The sequence below is a fragment of the Stegostoma tigrinum genome, chromosome 14 (assembly GCF_030684315.1).
Source record: "Stegostoma tigrinum isolate sSteTig4 chromosome 14, sSteTig4.hap1, whole genome shotgun sequence".
Taxonomy (NCBI): domain Eukaryota; kingdom Metazoa; phylum Chordata; class Chondrichthyes; order Orectolobiformes; family Stegostomatidae; genus Stegostoma; species Stegostoma tigrinum.
Genome location: NC_081367.1, coordinates 47,835,944 through 47,854,372, shown reverse-complemented (window position 1 = coordinate 47,854,372; position 18,429 = coordinate 47,835,944). Strand labels below are relative to the sequence as shown.

The 18,429-nt window shown below is 40.3% G+C and overlaps 1 protein-coding gene across 8 annotated transcripts in view; it reads left to right on the top strand.

Moving 5' to 3' along the window:
- The window catches only part of ttc14 (tetratricopeptide repeat domain 14), a 40,667-nt gene that overhangs the window by 2,910 nt on the left and 19,328 nt on the right, over nt 1-18,429 (top strand). For 7 of the 8 annotated variants that reach the window (XR_007248665.2, XM_048542146.2, XM_048542145.2 and 4 more), the window contains exons 2-5: nt 6,260-6,381; nt 8,406-8,605; nt 9,114-9,198; nt 9,287-9,416. Coding sequence is in view for 7 of the 8 variants with exons in the window: in XM_048542146.2 (XP_048398103.2) it covers nt 6,260-6,381; nt 8,406-8,605; nt 9,114-9,198; nt 9,287-9,416 (537 nt within the window). In the remaining variant the exon portion in view is untranslated. The remainder of the gene's footprint in view (nt 1-6,259; nt 6,382-8,405; nt 8,606-9,113; nt 9,199-9,286; nt 9,417-18,429) is intronic. The other variant, XM_048542149.2, reaches the window with a different exon arrangement.

Below are 18,429 nucleotides of genomic sequence, written 5' to 3'. Positions count from 1 at the left end.
AGGATGTGTTTCTTTTACCTTCATGTGTAAGTCTTGTACTTTGGCCTTGATTTTCCTGTTGGCCCTTTTGGAAGATTTTCTTGTAGGCCTGGACTTCGCTTTGCAAAGTACAAAGCCTTATCTGTTCTCACATTAATACACCCTTGCTGAAGCTTGACAAGATTTCATATATGTGATAAGTTTTCTTGCGCATTGTTGTAGCAGATATGCTCTGTGGCTGGAACTCTGACTCATGACTATTATATCTCTGAGATCATAGAGTCATACAGCATGGAAGTGGACACTTTAGTCCAATCAGTCCATGCCGAACATAATTCCAAACTCATCTAGTCCTGCCTGCTTGCTCCTGGCCCATCTATCTCCAAATCTTTCTATTTATGTACTTATGCAAATGTCTTTTAAATGTTAATTGTGCCCACCTCACCACTTCCTCAGCACGTTCATTCCACAGGTGAACCACCCACTGAGTTTTAAAAAAAAAGATTGCCCCTCATGTCCTTTTTAAATCTCTGTCCTCTCACTTTATAAATCTTTCAGTTGCTCAATTTTGCAACATTTGTCTTGATGTCTCAGTACAATCAATGTTCTCCCTCTCTTCCTGAGCTCCTGTGTTAATTATGAACTGTTCATGGGTACCATTAGTGGAGCGTTCAAAATTAGCCAAAAGAGCTCAAATTCAGAGTGGCAATAAGCCACTCGATTAAAGAAACACTGCTCTCAAGCAAATCTTATGACACTTGACGCCAACAGGTCCATTACTTTACTGTCATTAAAGTGAATGTGTTAAAGGGAATAAAGACTTGGCACGCAGTTAAAATGAAGAAGTGTGATTCACACCTAGGGGGATAAACCTCGACTTTGTGTTCTTGCAAATTCCATTAATAGCTTCCCTTTCCTCTTAAAAATTCTTTCATATGTTGCCTCCTGAATTCATCTCAAGTCACATACTTTGACGATGACTATGATGACTTAAGCCTCTAAATCTTTTGTAACTTGACAGCATTCACTGACAGTTGATCTTGATGTTTCTGCAAAACTGTGCCTAGTCGCATTCTGATTCCAGTCATGACCAAAGAATTACCTGTAATGAGTTCTCTTTTGCATTCTTACTTTGAGTCCCCAAAATCCATGTTTAGCCTCCTCTTATTTTCTATCTATATGCTATTCATCATGCAAGGATACGGTTTCAATCACCAGACGAGTCCTGGCAGCAGCTAACACCTCTCTCAGTTCTGCTGGACATGCAGCCCTGCGTGTGTGAGTTGACATTTTCTCCAATAAGCCGATAAAGCACCAGAAATTCTCAAGCCATTCATTGTCGTTTTCATTTCCATCAACATTATTCCCTAGTTACAATTCAGGTCTTCCTCCCCAGCTATTTTCTGAAACTGGACGACAATGGTCAAAATTTTGAAAAACTATTGGCTGAGGTTTTACCTAGGGCTGTTGGTGATGAACTTCAACAGAAATTTACTTACAACAAACATTTTCTTAGTTGAAAGTATTTTTTAGATTTTTTTAAGATAGTACATCATCTTTGAATTGTAGGCCACACGTTTTCGTGGGTTAATTTGTTTTCTATGCCTCTTTTTATTTAAACTTAAACACAGATACTCATCACCACCAACTAATCAGCAGTTCTCTGATCTTGCACCAGTTGACAGCAGTTAACAGCAATAATTTACAATGGGTAGCACCTACGTGTTGTAACTAACCCCAAACCATCTCAATAGGCCTATCAAAAGTGAGCGCCATTCCAAGAAAAGGATACATTTAGGAAGAATGAACGGAACATTAATCTGAGTTGTATCATAGGGAAGGTCTTAAAGGAGAAGAACAAGTAGTCAAATTTAGAGAAAGAATGTTAGTGCTTGAAGTCTAAACAATGACTATCAGTGGAATGATGCAAAAATTTAATACAATTCAAGAATAAAGTTTGTAATTGCTTTGTATTTCTGTTGGAAGTTAGATGATGAAGAGAACATAGGAGTAGGATTTTGAATTGTTGCCAATGTGGTCAGCAGAATTCTGAATGAACTTGAATTTCAAAAGTTGAAATACCATGGAAGTGCTCTGACGCAGTCAGGTTTTGAGGTGACAAGAACGAAGTTGAATATCTCATCTGGAGGTGGGTTAAAGTGATTCAGATTGCGGTTATGAATTTAAGCTTCATTAAAGAAAGGACTTTTGTTTTCAAATGGATACGGGTTTGTTAATTTGGCCAGCATTTATTGTGCATCCGTAACTACCTGTGAAGGGAATGCATTGTAAAGGTGTGCTTTTGTTTGAAAAGGGTGCTCAATTGATGTACATTAAATTGTCAATGTCTTAACTATCTTAATAGAGGGCAAGGGCCTGGATTTCCTAGTGAGATACTAAAAGCTTTTTGTGTCTCTTTAAAAGTATTGGATTATACATACAGGAGTGAAAGATGCCGTTACAGTGATTTAGAAACGTAATAAACCTGAGGATTATCCTTCTCAACTATGGTGTTAGAAAATTATATGCATGACTGTGTCAAAGTTGCAGAAGTATTGGGGGATGTTATATCATGGCCTTAATCATGAGAATATTACATTTGGGTCTAATGTTGTGGTAGTGCTGAAACCTGAGTGGAAAGGTACAAAAGGATATGGGGGAAAAATATAGATATTGGAATCTGCAAGTTAAGAGGAATCCGGAATTTAACGTTTAGAAGTGGACTGATGCAGAGACAGAATGTGACAGCAGTTTGAAAAGGAGAAAAGTACTGTACCTGAGGAGGGGCCAGCATTTAATATGAGAGCCAGAAGTACTCTGGGCCTTGGTCATTGAATGGGATAATGGGAGCAGAAAGTGATTTTCATGGATTAGTTCAGCCTTGATAATGTATATCAATTTTCCAAATACTTCCTGTCATATCTCCTTAAACTCAAAGTTGGTAACTAATATTTCTTTATAAATATTGCTGCTCTATATAATATTATCACCAAGATTAAAACCAAGGAAGATTTCCTCACACCAGCTAATCTTATATTCTGTTGTCTTTCCAGCTATTTTGCAACAATCATTCCTTGGTTACGCATTTTTCTTAGCCATTTATGATGTTTCACTATTGTGTAAAGTAGGTCAGACTTAACTCAAAAGCAAAATCATTGAAAACTGTAGCATCCTATTATCCTATTGGTATAACTAGAACCACCTGGGATCCTTTACTGTCCTAAAAGTGTAAATCTTTTGACTTTGCCTGACTTAGTTGTACAGTATGTAAGGGTGGGTGAGATAAGGTGAAAACAGAGATGTGCCCGAACAAACACAAGTAAAGAAGTTGAAAGCAATAAAAGGTCTCCTGGTTGAGAGAGAGAAATCTTGTAGGAAGGAAGAGTAGAACTTCAAAGGCATTCATAGAAAAGAAGTGGCAGTGAATTTTGATGCTAGTCGAAAAGCAGATGTTGGAAATCATCGTTTAGAAGGTGCTGATGCATTCTGCATCTTTTGAAAGGAAACGTCTACATATGAATAATTTAATAAATGCATCAACACACCTTACTAATGACTTGTTTGTAGCTTCATTTATGAGTAATGAAAAAGAATAAACTGAGCTGGTGTGTCCTTGTAATGGTAGAACAGTTCTTGTTGCTTGATTATAAATGGTATCCTCCATATTGAAAAACCATTGGTGTAAAAATAGAGCCAGACAGTTGTACAGCATGGAAACAAACCCTTTGATCCAAATTATCAATGCCAATGGGATATCCTAAAGTAATGCAGTTCCATTTGCCGTATTTGTCCATTTCCCTCTAAACTCTTCCAAATCATCTACCCATCCATATGCCTTTTAAATATTGTAATTGTACCAGCCTCTATGACTTCCTCTGGCAGCCCATTCTATACATGTACCACTCTCTGCATGAAAAAGTTTCGCCTTAGGTCCCTTCTAAATCTTTCCCCTCTCAACTGAAATCTATGCCATTTAGTTTTGGACTCCTCTACCCCAGGAAAAAGACCTTGGCTATTCACTCTGTGCATTCCCCTCATGATTTTATAAACTTCTATAAGGTCACCCCTGACACTGCAGGGGAAAGTACCCCAGCCTATTCAGCCTGTCCCTATAGCCCAAGCCCTCCAACTTCAGCAACTTCAGTACAGCGTGGAGCTGGAGGAACACAGCAGGTCAGGCAGCATCAGAGGAGCAGGAGAGTCAATCTTTCAGGTCGGGACCCGTCATCAGCCCTGGAGATGACTCTCCTGCTGCTCTGTCACTGCCTGACCTCAAGCTCCACACTGTATTGACTCTGACTCCAGGATCTGCAGTTCTTGCTATCTCCAACTGGGCAATGTCCTTGTGAATCTTTTCTGAACCCTTTCAAGTTTAACAACATCTTTCCTATAGCAGGGAGACCAGAATTGAACGCAGTATTCTAAAAGTGGCCTAACTAATGTCCTGTGCAGCCACAACATGACCTCCCAACTTTAATACTCAGTGCACTGATTGATGAAGTCAGTGTTCCAAAAGCAGCCTCCACTACCCTGTTTACCTGGAATTCCATTTCCAAGGAACTACAAGCCTGTACCCCAAGGTTTCTTTGTTCAGTCACACTCCCCAGGGCTCTACAATTAAGTATGTATGTCCTTCTCTGATTTTCCGTACTGAAATGCACACCTCACATTTATCTAAATTAAACCCCATGTGCTACTCCTTAGCCAATCTGATCAAGGTTCCGTTGTGTTGTGAGGTTACCTCCTTCATTGTCCACTGCACCTCTCTTAGTGTCATCTTCAAATTTACGAACCATACCTCCCATATTCACATTCAAGTTATTTATATGAATGCGAAAAAGCAGTGGTCCCAGCACCAATCCATGTGGCACGTTGTTGATCACAAGCCTCCAGTCTGAAAAGCTACCGTCCCTTGCCACCCTCTGTCTCCCCTTGAGTCAAATTTTTATCCAGTTGGCTAGGTCTCCCTGGATTCCATGTGTTGTAACCGTGTTAATCAGTCTAACACGCAGAATCTTGTTGAATATGTTGCTGACATCCATATCAGTAATATCTACTGCTGTGCCTTGATTAATCTTCTTTACTGCTTCTTCCAAAAAAAAATAAAGTTAGGGAAACACAGTTACCCATGCACAAAGCCATGTTGACTATCATAATCAGCCCTTGCCTTTCTACATACATATAAATCCTGTCCCTCAGAATCTCATCCAACAATGTAGCCACCATTGATGTTAGGCTGTCCGATCTGTTGCTACTTGGCTTTTCCTTACTACCTTTCTTAAATAATGGCACCACATTAGCCAACCTCCAGTCTTCCGGCGCCTCACCTGTGGCTATCAGTGATACACTGTCTCCACAATGGGCCCACCGATCACTTCCCTAGCTTCCCACAAAGTTCTGCATACACCTGATGAGGTCCTGCAGATATATGCATGTTTGTATTTTAAGACCTCCAGCATCTCCTGTCTGTAATATGACACTTTTTAGGATATCACTTTTTATTTTGCCAACTTCGCTTGCTTCAATATCCTTCTTCACAGTAAATACTGACCCAGAATACTCGTTTAGTATCTCACTTAGCTCCTGTAATTCTGCTCATATATGACTGTTGATTTTCAAGGGGACCTATTTTTTTTCCCTAGTTACTCTTTTGTCCTTAATGTATTTGTTAAATCTCTTTAACCCTATTTGCCAAAGTTATCTCACATCCCCTTTTTGCCCTCTTGATTTCCCTTCTGAGTAAACATCTACTGCCATAATAATTCCTCTGAGCATTTGCTCGAGCCTAGGTGTCTCTTCCTGACGTGCTGCCTCTTTTTTTGACCACAGCCTCAAAGTCTTTCGTCATCCAGCATTCCCTACACCTACCAACGTTGCTCTTCATACTGACAGAAACAACAGTCTCTGGACTCGTTATCTCACTTTTAAAAGCCTCCCACTTTCCACTCATCCCTTTTACCTCTGAATAGCATCACCCAGTCATCTTTTGAAAGTGCTTGCCCAATACAGTCAAAATTGGCCTCCAATTTATAACTTCGATTTTCGGATCAGGTCTATCCTCTTCCATAACTATGTTAAAGCTAACAGAATTATGATCACCTGCTGAAGCATTATTTAATGCATCTTAAGGTTATATATAAAGTAGTTTTGATGTTTTGTATTGTTGATCTAAATCAGTTTGAATTTCATGGTACACCAATTATAAATTATTGTGGATAATCGGACCACGTCTTAATATAGAGATCAGTTGTTTTCAATACATTGTACTATTGTTTTACAGAAAGGCTAGAAAAAGTGATAATATTGCTATACAGCAACTTGTTGCAAGAAAAGCAGACCTTCTCTTCGCTCCAACATGGAAGTCAATGGCCAGCACTGATTTGAATGATGAAGAGACTGAAGGTGGTGATCATACAGCAAGTGCATGAAGTTGTCTATACCAGTGTTCTTTTTCATAGTTCTTACACTTTCCGTACCCATTTCAGAAACTTGAGCACATAATGTTAGCTAACATTTTAGAGGTGCAAACTTTCAAAAAAGATAATTCCCATATCAGTTGGACATAAAAGATTACATGGCAATGGGGTGTTCGGGGGGTTGGGGGAGGTGATGTCTTAATGGTATTATCACTGGACTGTTAATCCAGACGCCCAGATAATGTTCAAGAGGCCTGGGTTCAAATTCCCCCACAACAGATGTGGAATTTGAATTCAATTTTTTTTAAAAATCTGGAATTAAGTGTCTCAAAATGATCATGTTCCATTGTCAGAAAAAACTCCGTCTGGTTCACTAGTGCCCTTTAGTTTAAAAAAAAATCTGTCTTCCTTACCTGGCCCACATATGACTCCAGACCCACAACAATGTGGTTGACTCTTAGCTGCCCCTTGGGCAACGAATGCTGCCTAGCCAGCGACGGCCTCACCCCATGAACGAATAAAGAGAAAAAACTTCCAGAAGACCTGGAAAGTTATCGTCGATAGTCATTCCTTGGCCAACGCTTAAAACAGATAATCAAGTCATTAATTAAGTTGCTGATTTTGTGCAAACTAGCTGCCATATATTTCACATTGCAATAGTGACTACACTTGTGTACGTCATTGGCTGTAAATTGCAGCCTAAAGTGTAATCATGTGCGAAAGGAAATGTTGAGGTTGTGAAAGGTGCAATATGAAAGTTATTTGTTTATTTCCTTCCTGTTTGAATGGGAATTATTCTTGGATATCTGGTAATTATTCATGATTAAAGCAGCATGGCTTGCTCTAAAACAATATGATGTAGTCCTAAAATGGCCCCTTCAACACTAAGATATAAAATGTCTCAATTGCAATTTGTCATTCTTAAATATCCTGAAGAGAAGTGAAACAAGGTGGATTGAGCGGTTACTGTAATTGTTTAGAATTAGAATGTTAATCAATATTTGAATTTCAGCATTTGAAATAAATGTTGTGCTCATTATTGACAATACGAAAGTGGGTCGCATTGTGTGCAGGGCAGAGGGCTGTTCTAGTTACAAAGGGACATTGATAGGATGTAGAGCTTGGCTGAGAAGTGGCAGATGGAGTTTAACCCTGAAAAGTGTGAGGTGGTTCATTTTGAAAGGATAAATTTGAAAGCAGAATACAGGGTTAACGGAAAGATTCTTGGCAGTGTGGAGGAGCAGAGGGAGCTTGGGGTTCATGTTCACAGTTCCCTGAAATCCGCCACCCGGGTGGATAGAGTTGTTAAGAAGGCATACGGTGTGTTAGCTTTCATTAATGGAGGGATTGAGTTCAAGATCTGTGAAGTTATGCTCCAGCGATACAAAAGCCTAGTTTGGCCACATCTGGAGTATTGTGTCCAGTTCTGGTCACCTCAATACAGGAAAGATGTGGAAGTGTTGGAAAAAGTGCAGAGGAAGTTTACTGGGATGTTGCCTGGACTGGAGGGAAGATCTTACAAGCAAAGGTTGAGAGAGCTAGGGTTTTTCTCTTTAGAATGACGAAGGATGAGAGGTGACTTGATAGGGGTGTACAAAATTATGAGAGGTACAGTTAGAGTGGACAGCCAGAGACTTTTTCCTCGGGTGGAGGTAGCTATTATGAGGGTCATAGTTTTCAAGTGAGTGGAGGCAGATATCGGGGAGACGTCAGAAAGTAGTAAGGACGTGGAATGCATTGCCAGAGAGGGTAGTGGAGTCGGCCTCGGGGGCATTTAAGTGGCTATTAGATAGGCATATGGATGATAGTATAATGTAGGGGTGGAGGTTAGATATACCTTAGGATGAGGGTAAAAGTCCAGCACATCGTGGGCCTGTACTGTGGTGTACTGTTCTATGTTATATGTTCTATTATCATTTAAAATGGTTTACATACTAGTATGGTTACTTTTTTATTATGATAGAGGACAGCTTGGGGTTCTATGTCCTGAAATTCTGTTTTCTTTTGCAGACTATTACGCAATTATGCCTCCTATAGAGCAGCTGATGGAAGTTCCAAGTGATGACAAAAGACAGTACTTTTTCCGTGATATAGAACGTGGGGATATAGTGATTGGACGAGTTACATCCATCCGTGATTTCGGGTTCTTTGTAATGTTGATTAGCCTTGGAGGAGACCTTGTCCGAGACATTGAATCATTGGAAATAACAGTAAGATATTCTAACATGGGTTATTGTCAGAAATAATTAAAATATCTTGAAATTATCCAAATTAATAAGTTGTAAATGTAAATACTCGAAGGGGTAAGAGAATTTCAAAATGATGTTGCCAGATTTGCTGTCTGAAAAATAATAAAGCTTGCATTGAGAATTAGTCGGTTTATTTTGTAAGCAACTGGAAATATAAAAGAAATATAAAGACACAATTCCCTCTTTTTTTTTGTAAATGACTACGTGAGCTTTTGAGCAGCACGACCCAAAGTGAATTAGCCAAGTCATGCTGAGGCTTCTCATTTTTGTCTACTGTATAATGTCCATCCAAAATTTATTACTCCCTGGCCTACAATTAACTGAGCTTTCTTCACAACGATTCAAATATTTGAAGCCTCAGAACTGATCTTTCACTTAACCAAATAATCTTTTAATTTGCCCAAAGGAAATTTTTAGAATATGCGAAGAAAATTGAACAATATATTAATTACATGTTAAATTATTACAGGCACTTTGCCCCGTAAGAGATGTTCCTTCACATGGAAAACATGAAGATCCTATGTCTTACTTTCAAGTAGGAGATCTCATAAGAGGTATTAAAAGTTTTTTTTTGGCAGGGGAGTGTTGACTCAAATGCATCTCGACTTTCCTACATGTATCTCTCTCTCTCATTTTTTTCAGCGGCTTTAAAAGATGTTGATCGTTACCATGAAAGGCTTGCGGTAACTTTGCATCCTTCAGCACTTCCAACTCATCTTTCTCATTGGAAATTAGGTGTCATCAGTAGGGACGATCTTCCTACTTATTACAGGTAAAAATGTGTGACACCCACCTTCACAGTAAATCGTAGTCAAGAGAGCTGATAACCAATGTTCCTATGTATTTGAGAGAAGTTTATCATCTTAGTAAGATTTTATTTTCGTTGTTGGTGCTGTGAAAGTCTCTAAATATTTGTCATCAGAATTCCAGTATTAAAATTTTAAACACATTGCAGACAACGAAAACAAAGATTATCTATTATCAAGATATTTGATTATTAACTTTGAGGTTTAATGTTTACAACTTTGTTGGCAGTGAATTTGGAGAACTGACCAAATGCCTAGACTTTTATTTTTGAAAGGACATGAGTCCCTCTTTGTAACTTACAAGAAGTGATGTAACATGACTTAAATACTTGCCTGGACTTGTTTACTAGAAAGCACATCTGGGTTTACAGCTTTGGTTTGAATATTATTTAAACTTCTGTTGGGGTGCAGCCTGCTGAATGAAAATCTACCCAGCTCGATCCCCCCTACATTTTTGGTTGCAAAAAAGTCCTTCCGGATAATCCAATGTGAGAACGGAAAATTTTATGCTGCTGATACCTGAAAGGCTTCGAAATTCTTGACAATTTCTGGATGAACTGAATCTACAAAGGACCTAGTATTAACTGCTTGTGTTTCGTGAGATAGCAAGAGCTGCAGATGCTGGAGTCAGAGATAACAAAGTGTGGAGCTGGAGGAACACAGGCCAGGCAGCATTAGAGGAACAGGAAAGCTGACGTTTCAGGTTGGGACTCTTCTTCCCCGATGCTGCTAGGTTTGCTGTGTTCCTCCGAGCTCCACGCTTTGTTACCTCTTACTTATGCTCGTGTTTAGTGTTGCTTGCCTAGTTGCGAGAACGCCAAATGAGAACCACCTTGAACATTTTGTACTTTGTCCATAGTTGTTTTTTTGCAAAATAAAGCTAGTGGCCAAAGTGTCTCTTTTTCTCCAAATGTAAACTCTGAAGAGGAAGCGGTTTGTTTTTCTCTTTAGTTGGTGTGTGATTCAGAGTGCAGGAAGTAGATAATTAAGTAAATGTTTATGCTTTCCCATTTCAACTTGTGTTTATCAGCTTTATACTTTTGCCAAATAAGTCCCGTTTTCACATTAAATCAGCCTAGTTGATGGACCCTTTGTTTTGGTCTGAATCTAATATAAAGTATGTGATTGGACATTTTGGTTACTGGGCAAAATGTTTATGTTTATGTTTATGTTGTGACTAGTAAGGTAGCAGGATGGAAGAGAGAGAAGGCTGTACCTCTACATTCGGAGCCAGTGGTCTAGTGTTATTGTTGCTCGATTAGTAACCCTGAGACCCAGGTACTGTCTAGGTTGGAAAAACACCACGTTAAATGGTGGAATTTGAATTTGATAAATTTGGAATCAGAAGTTGAATGAGGACTATTGTCAACTGGTCTAGTTTGCTGATTTCCTTTAGGAAAGGGAACTACGATCTGGTCTGGCCCACATCCAACTTCAGACCTACAGAAATATTGTTGACTTAACTGCCCTTGTGGCAACACACTCTCTGTTATCCAAGGGCAACTTAGGATGGGTAATGTATGCTAGCCCAGCCAGTGACACCCACAGCCCATGAGTGAATGATAAAACAAAAAAACCTCGGTTGTGACACAAGAGGGGACTTGTGGGATGAGCAAAAACAAGAAATGTGTAATTGGAAGTGGGGTAATAATTGAAAAGGATAAAATGCAGAATGGCTGGTTTCTTGTGGGCCAACGTAGAACTTGTGTTACCGAATGGCTACTTTTGATACAATTGAGTATGTGCAGCAGGCTATTGCGCAATTGCTGAGTGTGGCAAAAGACTTGCATTCAAAGATTCCAGCTCGGAAACTTGAAAGTCAGAAACTAGTAGCTGGAAAGTTGGAGCGACAAAGCTAGAAGGACGAGTGGCATCTATAGAAGGCAAAATTGCACTGGCACAAATTGGAAAGGAAGAAGCTAGAGCAAGAATTTGAGGGGAAAAGGAATGCATATTTCCATGAGTGGAAAAAGTAAGTGAAAGCATATTTTGAGCTGAAACTTGAATTGCAGAGAGAAAGGGTAGAGAAAACTGATTCCACTTCTTGTTTAAAAAAAAGGCTGTTTCTGACTCCAGAGGAAACTCTGATCAGGAAAAAACTGACTGAAGCCCAAGACCCAGTGGAGAGCTTCAGCAAGCCCTCATGAGATATGATGGAATGGGACGCGAGGTTTTTTTGAAGAAGTCACTCAAAGATAGTGAAACAAATGAGATGGCGAAAAGAAAACTAGATACTGACTGGCAAACTTCAAGGTTTACGGCATACTCTCCTACAGTCAGATATGGTGAGACAGGCTATTCTGGGTTCCTATGATTTGGTGCCCAAGTCTTGAAGTGTCAGAACCATCAGAAGTAATCCGAGCGGACTTATGTGGAATTTGACCGGGTCAGGCAAAATAACTTCATTGTTGGATACAGACATTAGAGATAGAGGTATGAGAATTTTTAAAAAAATGCAATCTGTACATTAGTAAGAAACCACAAAGTTAAAAATCAAGAATGTCTCAATAGCAGTATAGACAATTGAGATGATTGATTGCAAGATTATCCACAAATCCAAACCTTTTTCCATCACTGTCTGAGAGTGATGGAAAGTAATGCAAGTAGCCGGGGGCCAAAGGATGATCTCAAGGAAGATCTCCTCGGGCCAGTAAAATAGGTACAAATGTGGAATCCAAAAGCGTAAGTATTTCCTTTGTAACAAGGTGCAGCACCTTTTTGCAGAAGGGTGGAAGTTATGGGCCAAACACGTAACTTAACGAAATGCGGGGTCAGTGTAGAGAAAGAGGCTGTGGATAAAAGCGTGACAGACCAAGGTTGTAGTTGCAGTTGTAGCTATTCTGCCAAGCAAACACTGCTGTGAATGTGGAAGAGGTGAACCAGATGTCTGAGAGCAGATTTTTCTCTTTAACCCTGGATTCTCTTGCTGATTAACAATCTGTGGAATACAAAGGGATAGTGAGGATGACGGCTGTACAGTTGAGCCAAGTTGGACTTCCTTCTATCTGGTTTGCTTATAGTGGACAATTATTAGGGAGGTTAGATACCCATGCTTTCGCATTTAGAGACAGAATTATGAGATCTAATAAAGTTAATTGCAGAATTTAAAGAAGCCTTGACGGGAAACTCTGGGTGTTGACTTTATCCATATATGATGCAGGTGTAAGAGTATCCTCTCGTTTTTAACAACATCTTTATCACTTCAGTCCAGAGTAACTAATCTAGGTGGAAGCAGAAATCCAATGCATGTTGGGGGGAAAAAAAATCTTATTAAACCTAGAAAAAGCAGCTGGGGTACCCAAGTAATATTAATGCACAAGCCTGATGGGTAAACCAAATTCTGATTTCAGTAACAAATGCAGTGTCCTAAATGAGGAATTGGGTGGAAGACTATTAAGTTGGTAGTGCTAGATTTTTTAAAAAACTGAAATACATTAATCATGGCATTCGGGCAGGTTCCTTTTGACCCCAGAGCTAAAGAAATATTATTTATTTTTCTTGTCACCGAGACTATTTTTTCCAATGCCTGGTCTTTTCATTTGGGCTGGAAAGTGCCATGTCAATGTTCCAAAAAAAATTGAATCAAGTGATAACCAGTGTACCCAATTGTGTGGTTTACCTTTAAGTCTGATATCTGGTGACCCATGGAAGGACCACTTGGTACCATGGAAGTTTTGTTTATAAAATTTGCAATTGTTTTGTTACATAAGTTACCAAAAGTGAATTTTAAAAACAAATTTGTAAAACATGTACCTAGGCCTTAGTGCAAAGACAGGTGTTTTCAAAGACAGCAAAAGTAGAAGCACAAATTGATTTCCCTGCCCCTAAGACTGAATGAGACATCGTGAGCTTTTTGGGGGTGTATGGTGTCTAATGAAATTTAGTCTCAATTAAGGATTAGCTGCAAGGGCTTGCTGCAAAGGAAAGCCGAGATATTGTGGCAAGAGAGTACCAACCATCTTTTGAGAGGCTGAAAGCAATATTGATCAATTTTGAAACTGTTAGCTGCCCCGAATTTGAAAAAAAGACTTGAAAGTTGGTGGTTCCTGCTAGTGGCTGAGAGGTAGGTGCAGTCCGTGATGAAGATGGCTCAGGCACAGAAAAGTTTAATACTTTTCCAAAAATCTAAATTGGCACTAAAGATAGTCCACAGTGTAAAAAGAAATGTGAAGTTGCTCAGGCTGTTCAGGATAGTTCACTATTGCAGTCATAGGTTAATAGAATCATACATTACAGCCCTTCAGCCCATTAAGTGTGTGCTGCTAAAAGTCCCATCAATTTAAAAATGGTGAACATTTCTAGGAAACCATATAATTGCTGGGGCTGTGTCTTGACTTAAAATTTGCTTTGAATTATGAGAACAGTAGATGTTACTGTGTAATACTAACATTTTAGCTGTAACGAATGATAGAAAATGTGAGAATATATGTTAATTTTTTCTAAACATTTGTTTTTGTTACACCAATAAAATGACATTTCATTTATTCCATAGGTGATCTTACAAAGATATTCCATTGTTAATTTTTTTGAGGCTTCATGTTTAAAAGTTATGTTTGTTTTGGAGTGTTGGAGATTCTTGAACTTTTTTTTACATAAAAAGGAGATTGGAACCTCTCTTTTTGAAAGAGACTTTTTGAGAGTCACATGTCTTGAGCTAACTATCTGGACTTGTTTACTGGAAATCACAAACCTCGGGTTCATTGTTTTATTTTGGATATTGCTTTGATTTCAGCTTGGGTATAGCTTGCTGAGTGAGAGAGAACTCTCACTGTACCTCTTCTGAATAACCCTCTTCGGACATTTCAATGTACGACCTGAATAAAAAAATACACCTGGTCTACTGCAAAGCCCTTGAATTGCCCATGATTTCTGGACAAACTACCTGCAAAGGTCCCATTGTCAATTGACAGTGATTGTGATGTGCCAGGATGCTGTCTGAAAGCCATCTAGAACAATTCCTATCATATCACTTTTTTTCTTCAAAAGCAAAATGTTATTAGTCAAGTGTTTCTCCTTTCACAATTAATCTCTACGGAGGAAGCTCTTTATAGTTTTCTTGAATTGATATGTAGTTGTTTACAGTGGTGGGGTGGGGTATGTACTTAAAACCCTAAATAATTCTAATAAACTATTTCAGCTTTACATCTTTGCTGAATAAGTCCTGTTGTCATAATAAATCAGTTTTGTTTATTACAAAACTTGATTAGTTCTTTTATTCCATTCCTAAAATAGCTAAGCTATATAATTGGCCTTATTGGTAATTGGTGAAACATTTAAGTTCATTTTGTGAGTAGTGGGACAAAAAAGAGACAATGCACTCCTCCAACTTTGAAGTATTAATGTGGCATTACCCAAATACGTAATTTCCCAGGATGTATCGATCTTTTACAATTCTTTTGTAGACTGATTCTTTCCAAAAAGAAAAGATTTTGTACAACGCAAATGGAAAGAAAATTGCAGGGTATGATTTCAGCATTTATAGTAACAAACCAACCAACCAAAGTCAACGTAATTCAAGCAATAAATGTATGACAAATATTTAAACGATAAGTCAATTTTGGTATTATTCATTGATGCAGCACAGATATGCCTTTTTAGTTGCTAGTGTTGTCATTACTTCTCATGTAAAGCTTGTCATGTTTAGTCTGTATATTCAACTCTGCCTCATTGTGTTGGATTTCTTACTTCCTGTCCAATTATTTCAACCCTTGACTGGATTCACCATTAGATGCATTCTGTCTGAATTCCCTGAATACAGTGAATACCAGCAAGGTGCACATCAATAAACCCTGTCACATGATGGCACACAATTTCCAAAGACTATCTTCCCAGACCTGTTTTAAACGGACTGGTCAACACTAGTCCCCCACAACAACAATGGATATTGTCCATTTCTCAATCATTCTGTTCAGTGTTTTGGCCTTCTCATCTATATCACACTCTTAGTAACAGCAATCTCTGAGAACAGTAGAGATTTGCTTTGTGGTCAGGATCTGTTCAAAGATTATAAAACAGAGGCAACAAAAGCAAAGTTGCTGGTAAAGCTCAGCAGGTCTGGCAGCATCTGTGAAGGAAAAAATGTAGTTAACGTTTGACCGGAAACATTAACTCTGTTTTTTCCTTCACAAATGCTGCCAGACCTGCTGAGCTTTGCCAGCAACTTTGTTTTTGTTCCTGATTTACAGCATCCACAGTTCTTTTGGTTTTTATTTTGTGGTTCAGAGGACTGATTTTAGAGAGAGCCTTGTTTGTTTCTACCTAGCACAAAGCCCCAGTATTCTGAACTGCCACATTAAGAAAAGCATGTTGACCCCTATCTTGTTGCAATTAACTTTCCGTTTAACCCTTGCTTCATAGCAGATCACTATCAGAGCAATTTCAGGTCACGTAGGCACTTAAAGGAACCTAATGATATCATAACAAATTAATTATCTTTCCAAATACTCCCCAGCCCACTTCCTTGTTTGGAGGAATTTGAGGTGGTTCCCAGCACATAGATCGTTTAGGCACCTACTTGGTTGAACTGGATGGGAATTTTAAGTTAATAAAGTGTGAAGCTGGATGAACACAGCAGGCCAAGCAGCATCTCAGGAGCACAAAAGCAGACGTTCCGGGCCTAGACCCTTCATCAGAGAGGGGGATGGGGTGAGGGTTCTGGAATAAATAGGGAGAGAGGGGGAGGCGGACCGAAGATGGAGAGAAAAGAAGATAGGTGGGGAGGGGATAGGTCACTCCAGGGAAGACGGACAGATCAAGGAGGTGGGATGAGGTTAGTAGGTAGGAGATGGAGGTGCAGCTTGAGGTGGGAGGAAGGGATGGGTGAGAGGAAGAACAGGTTAGGGAGGCAGAGACAGGCTGGACTGGTTTTGGGATGCAGTGGGTGGAGGGCAAGAGCTGGGCTGGTTTTGGGATGCGGTGGGGCAAGGGGAGATTTTGAAGCTGGTGAAATCCACATTGATACCATTGGGCTGCAGGGTTCCCAAGCGGAATATGAGTTGCTGTTCCTGCAACCTTTGGGTGGCATCATTGTGGCACTGCAGGAGGTCCATGATGGACATGTCATCTAAAGAATGGGAGGGAGAGTGGAAATGGTTTGCGACTGGGAGGTGCAGTTGTTTATTGCGAAGCGAGTGGAGGTGTTCTGCAAAGCGGTCCCCAAGCCTCCGCTTGGTTTCCCCAATGTAGAGGAAGCAACACCGGGTACAATGGATGCAGTATACCACATTGGCAGATGTGCAGGTGAACCTCTGCTTAATATGGAAATTCATCTTGGGGCCTGGGATAGGGGTGAGGGAGGAGGTGTGGGGGCAAGTGTAGCATTTCCTGCGGTTGCAGGGGAAGGCGCCGGGTGTGGTGGGGTTGGAGGGCAGTGTGGAGTGAACAAGGGAGGCACGGAGAGAGTGGTCTCTCCGGAAAGCAGACAAGGGTGGGGATGGAAAAATGTCTTGGGTGGTGGGGTCGGATTGTAGATGGCGGAAGTGTCGGAGGATGATGCATTGTATCCAGAGGTTGGTGGGGTGGTGTGTGAGAATGAGGGGGTTCGTCTTTGGGCGGTTGTGGCGGGGGCGGGGTGTGAGGGATGTGTTGCGGGAGATGCGGTCAAGGGCGTTCTCTACCACCGTGGGGGGAAAAGTTGCGGTCATTGAAGAGCTTGGACATCTGGGATGTGCGGGAGTGGAATGCCTCATCGTGGGAGTAGATGCGGCAGAGGTGGAGGAATTGGTAATAGGGGATGGAATTTTTGCAGGAGGGTGGGTGAGAGGAGTTGTATTCTAGGTAGCTGTGGGAGTCGGTGGGCTTGAAATCGACATCAGTTACAAGCTAGTTGCCTGAGATGGAGACTGAGAGGTCCAGGAAGGTGAGGGATGTGCTGGAGATGGCCCAGGTGAACTGAAGGTTGGGGTGGAAGGTGTTGGTGAAGTGGATGAACTGTTCGAGCTCCACTGGGGAGCAAGAGGTGGCACCGATACTGTCATCAATGTAACGGAGGAAGAGTTGGCATTTGGGGCCTGTGTAGGTGCGGCAGTGGGACTGTTCCACGTAACCTTCAAAGAGGCAGGTATAGCTGGGGCCCATGCGGGTGCCCATGGCCCCCCCCTTTGTCTGTAGGAAGTGGGAGGAATCGAAAGAGAAGTTGTTGAGGGTGAGGACGAGTTCGGCTAGGCGGATGAGGATGTCGGTGGAGGGAGACTGGTCGGGCCTTTTCAGTTATCTTTTAGTTTCTGCTCAGAATTCTTACCTATTTTCATCATAGAGGCCTGGGTTTTCATCTGCCATGTTTTATATTGCAATCCTGCACTGTAATGGCAGGATAAAGATGAAAAACACAATCTCTGTGTTCAACATGCTTTTCCGTCATCGTACTATCCCTTCGAGGTATTCAGTTGAGTTTTGCAGTATAAACATTTGGTACTTAAATACTTGGACATTTGCAAATGTCCAATCTCAATTATTCAGTACTGTTAATCAGCGACTAGTTACACATTGTACATTTCGCAGTGTATATCACTCTTATGAAATAGTAAATTTTCCAAATTGGCATGAACTTTGCCAAGGGGCACATGCTATTATGGCATTAACTCTTCGTCATCCTCAAAACACGGTCTGCACTTTGTACTTCAGTAATGTGAAAAAAGATTTGGTATTTTAGGCGAGCATTTGTGTGTGTTTGGACAATGCATGAAAGTCTGCTAAGGGAGGACTGTTTCTGCTGTAAAAGGGCTAATGAAACAACTACAGTTAAAAGCAACTGTACTTGAATATTCTCCTTCGTTAAATCTTCAACTAAGCACTAACTACTCTGATCTGACCAGTTAAGACAGATGCAGTAGTGACTTATACATAGCTTCAATCCCCATAACTGAAGTTCCTCAATTAGGAAACAGTTCTCAAATCTTTTCTGGAACCTTGTGAGAGCCTTCACATCCTTTTTAACGTGCATTACCCAGCTAAAACCAAAAGAATGCTGTAGAAACAATC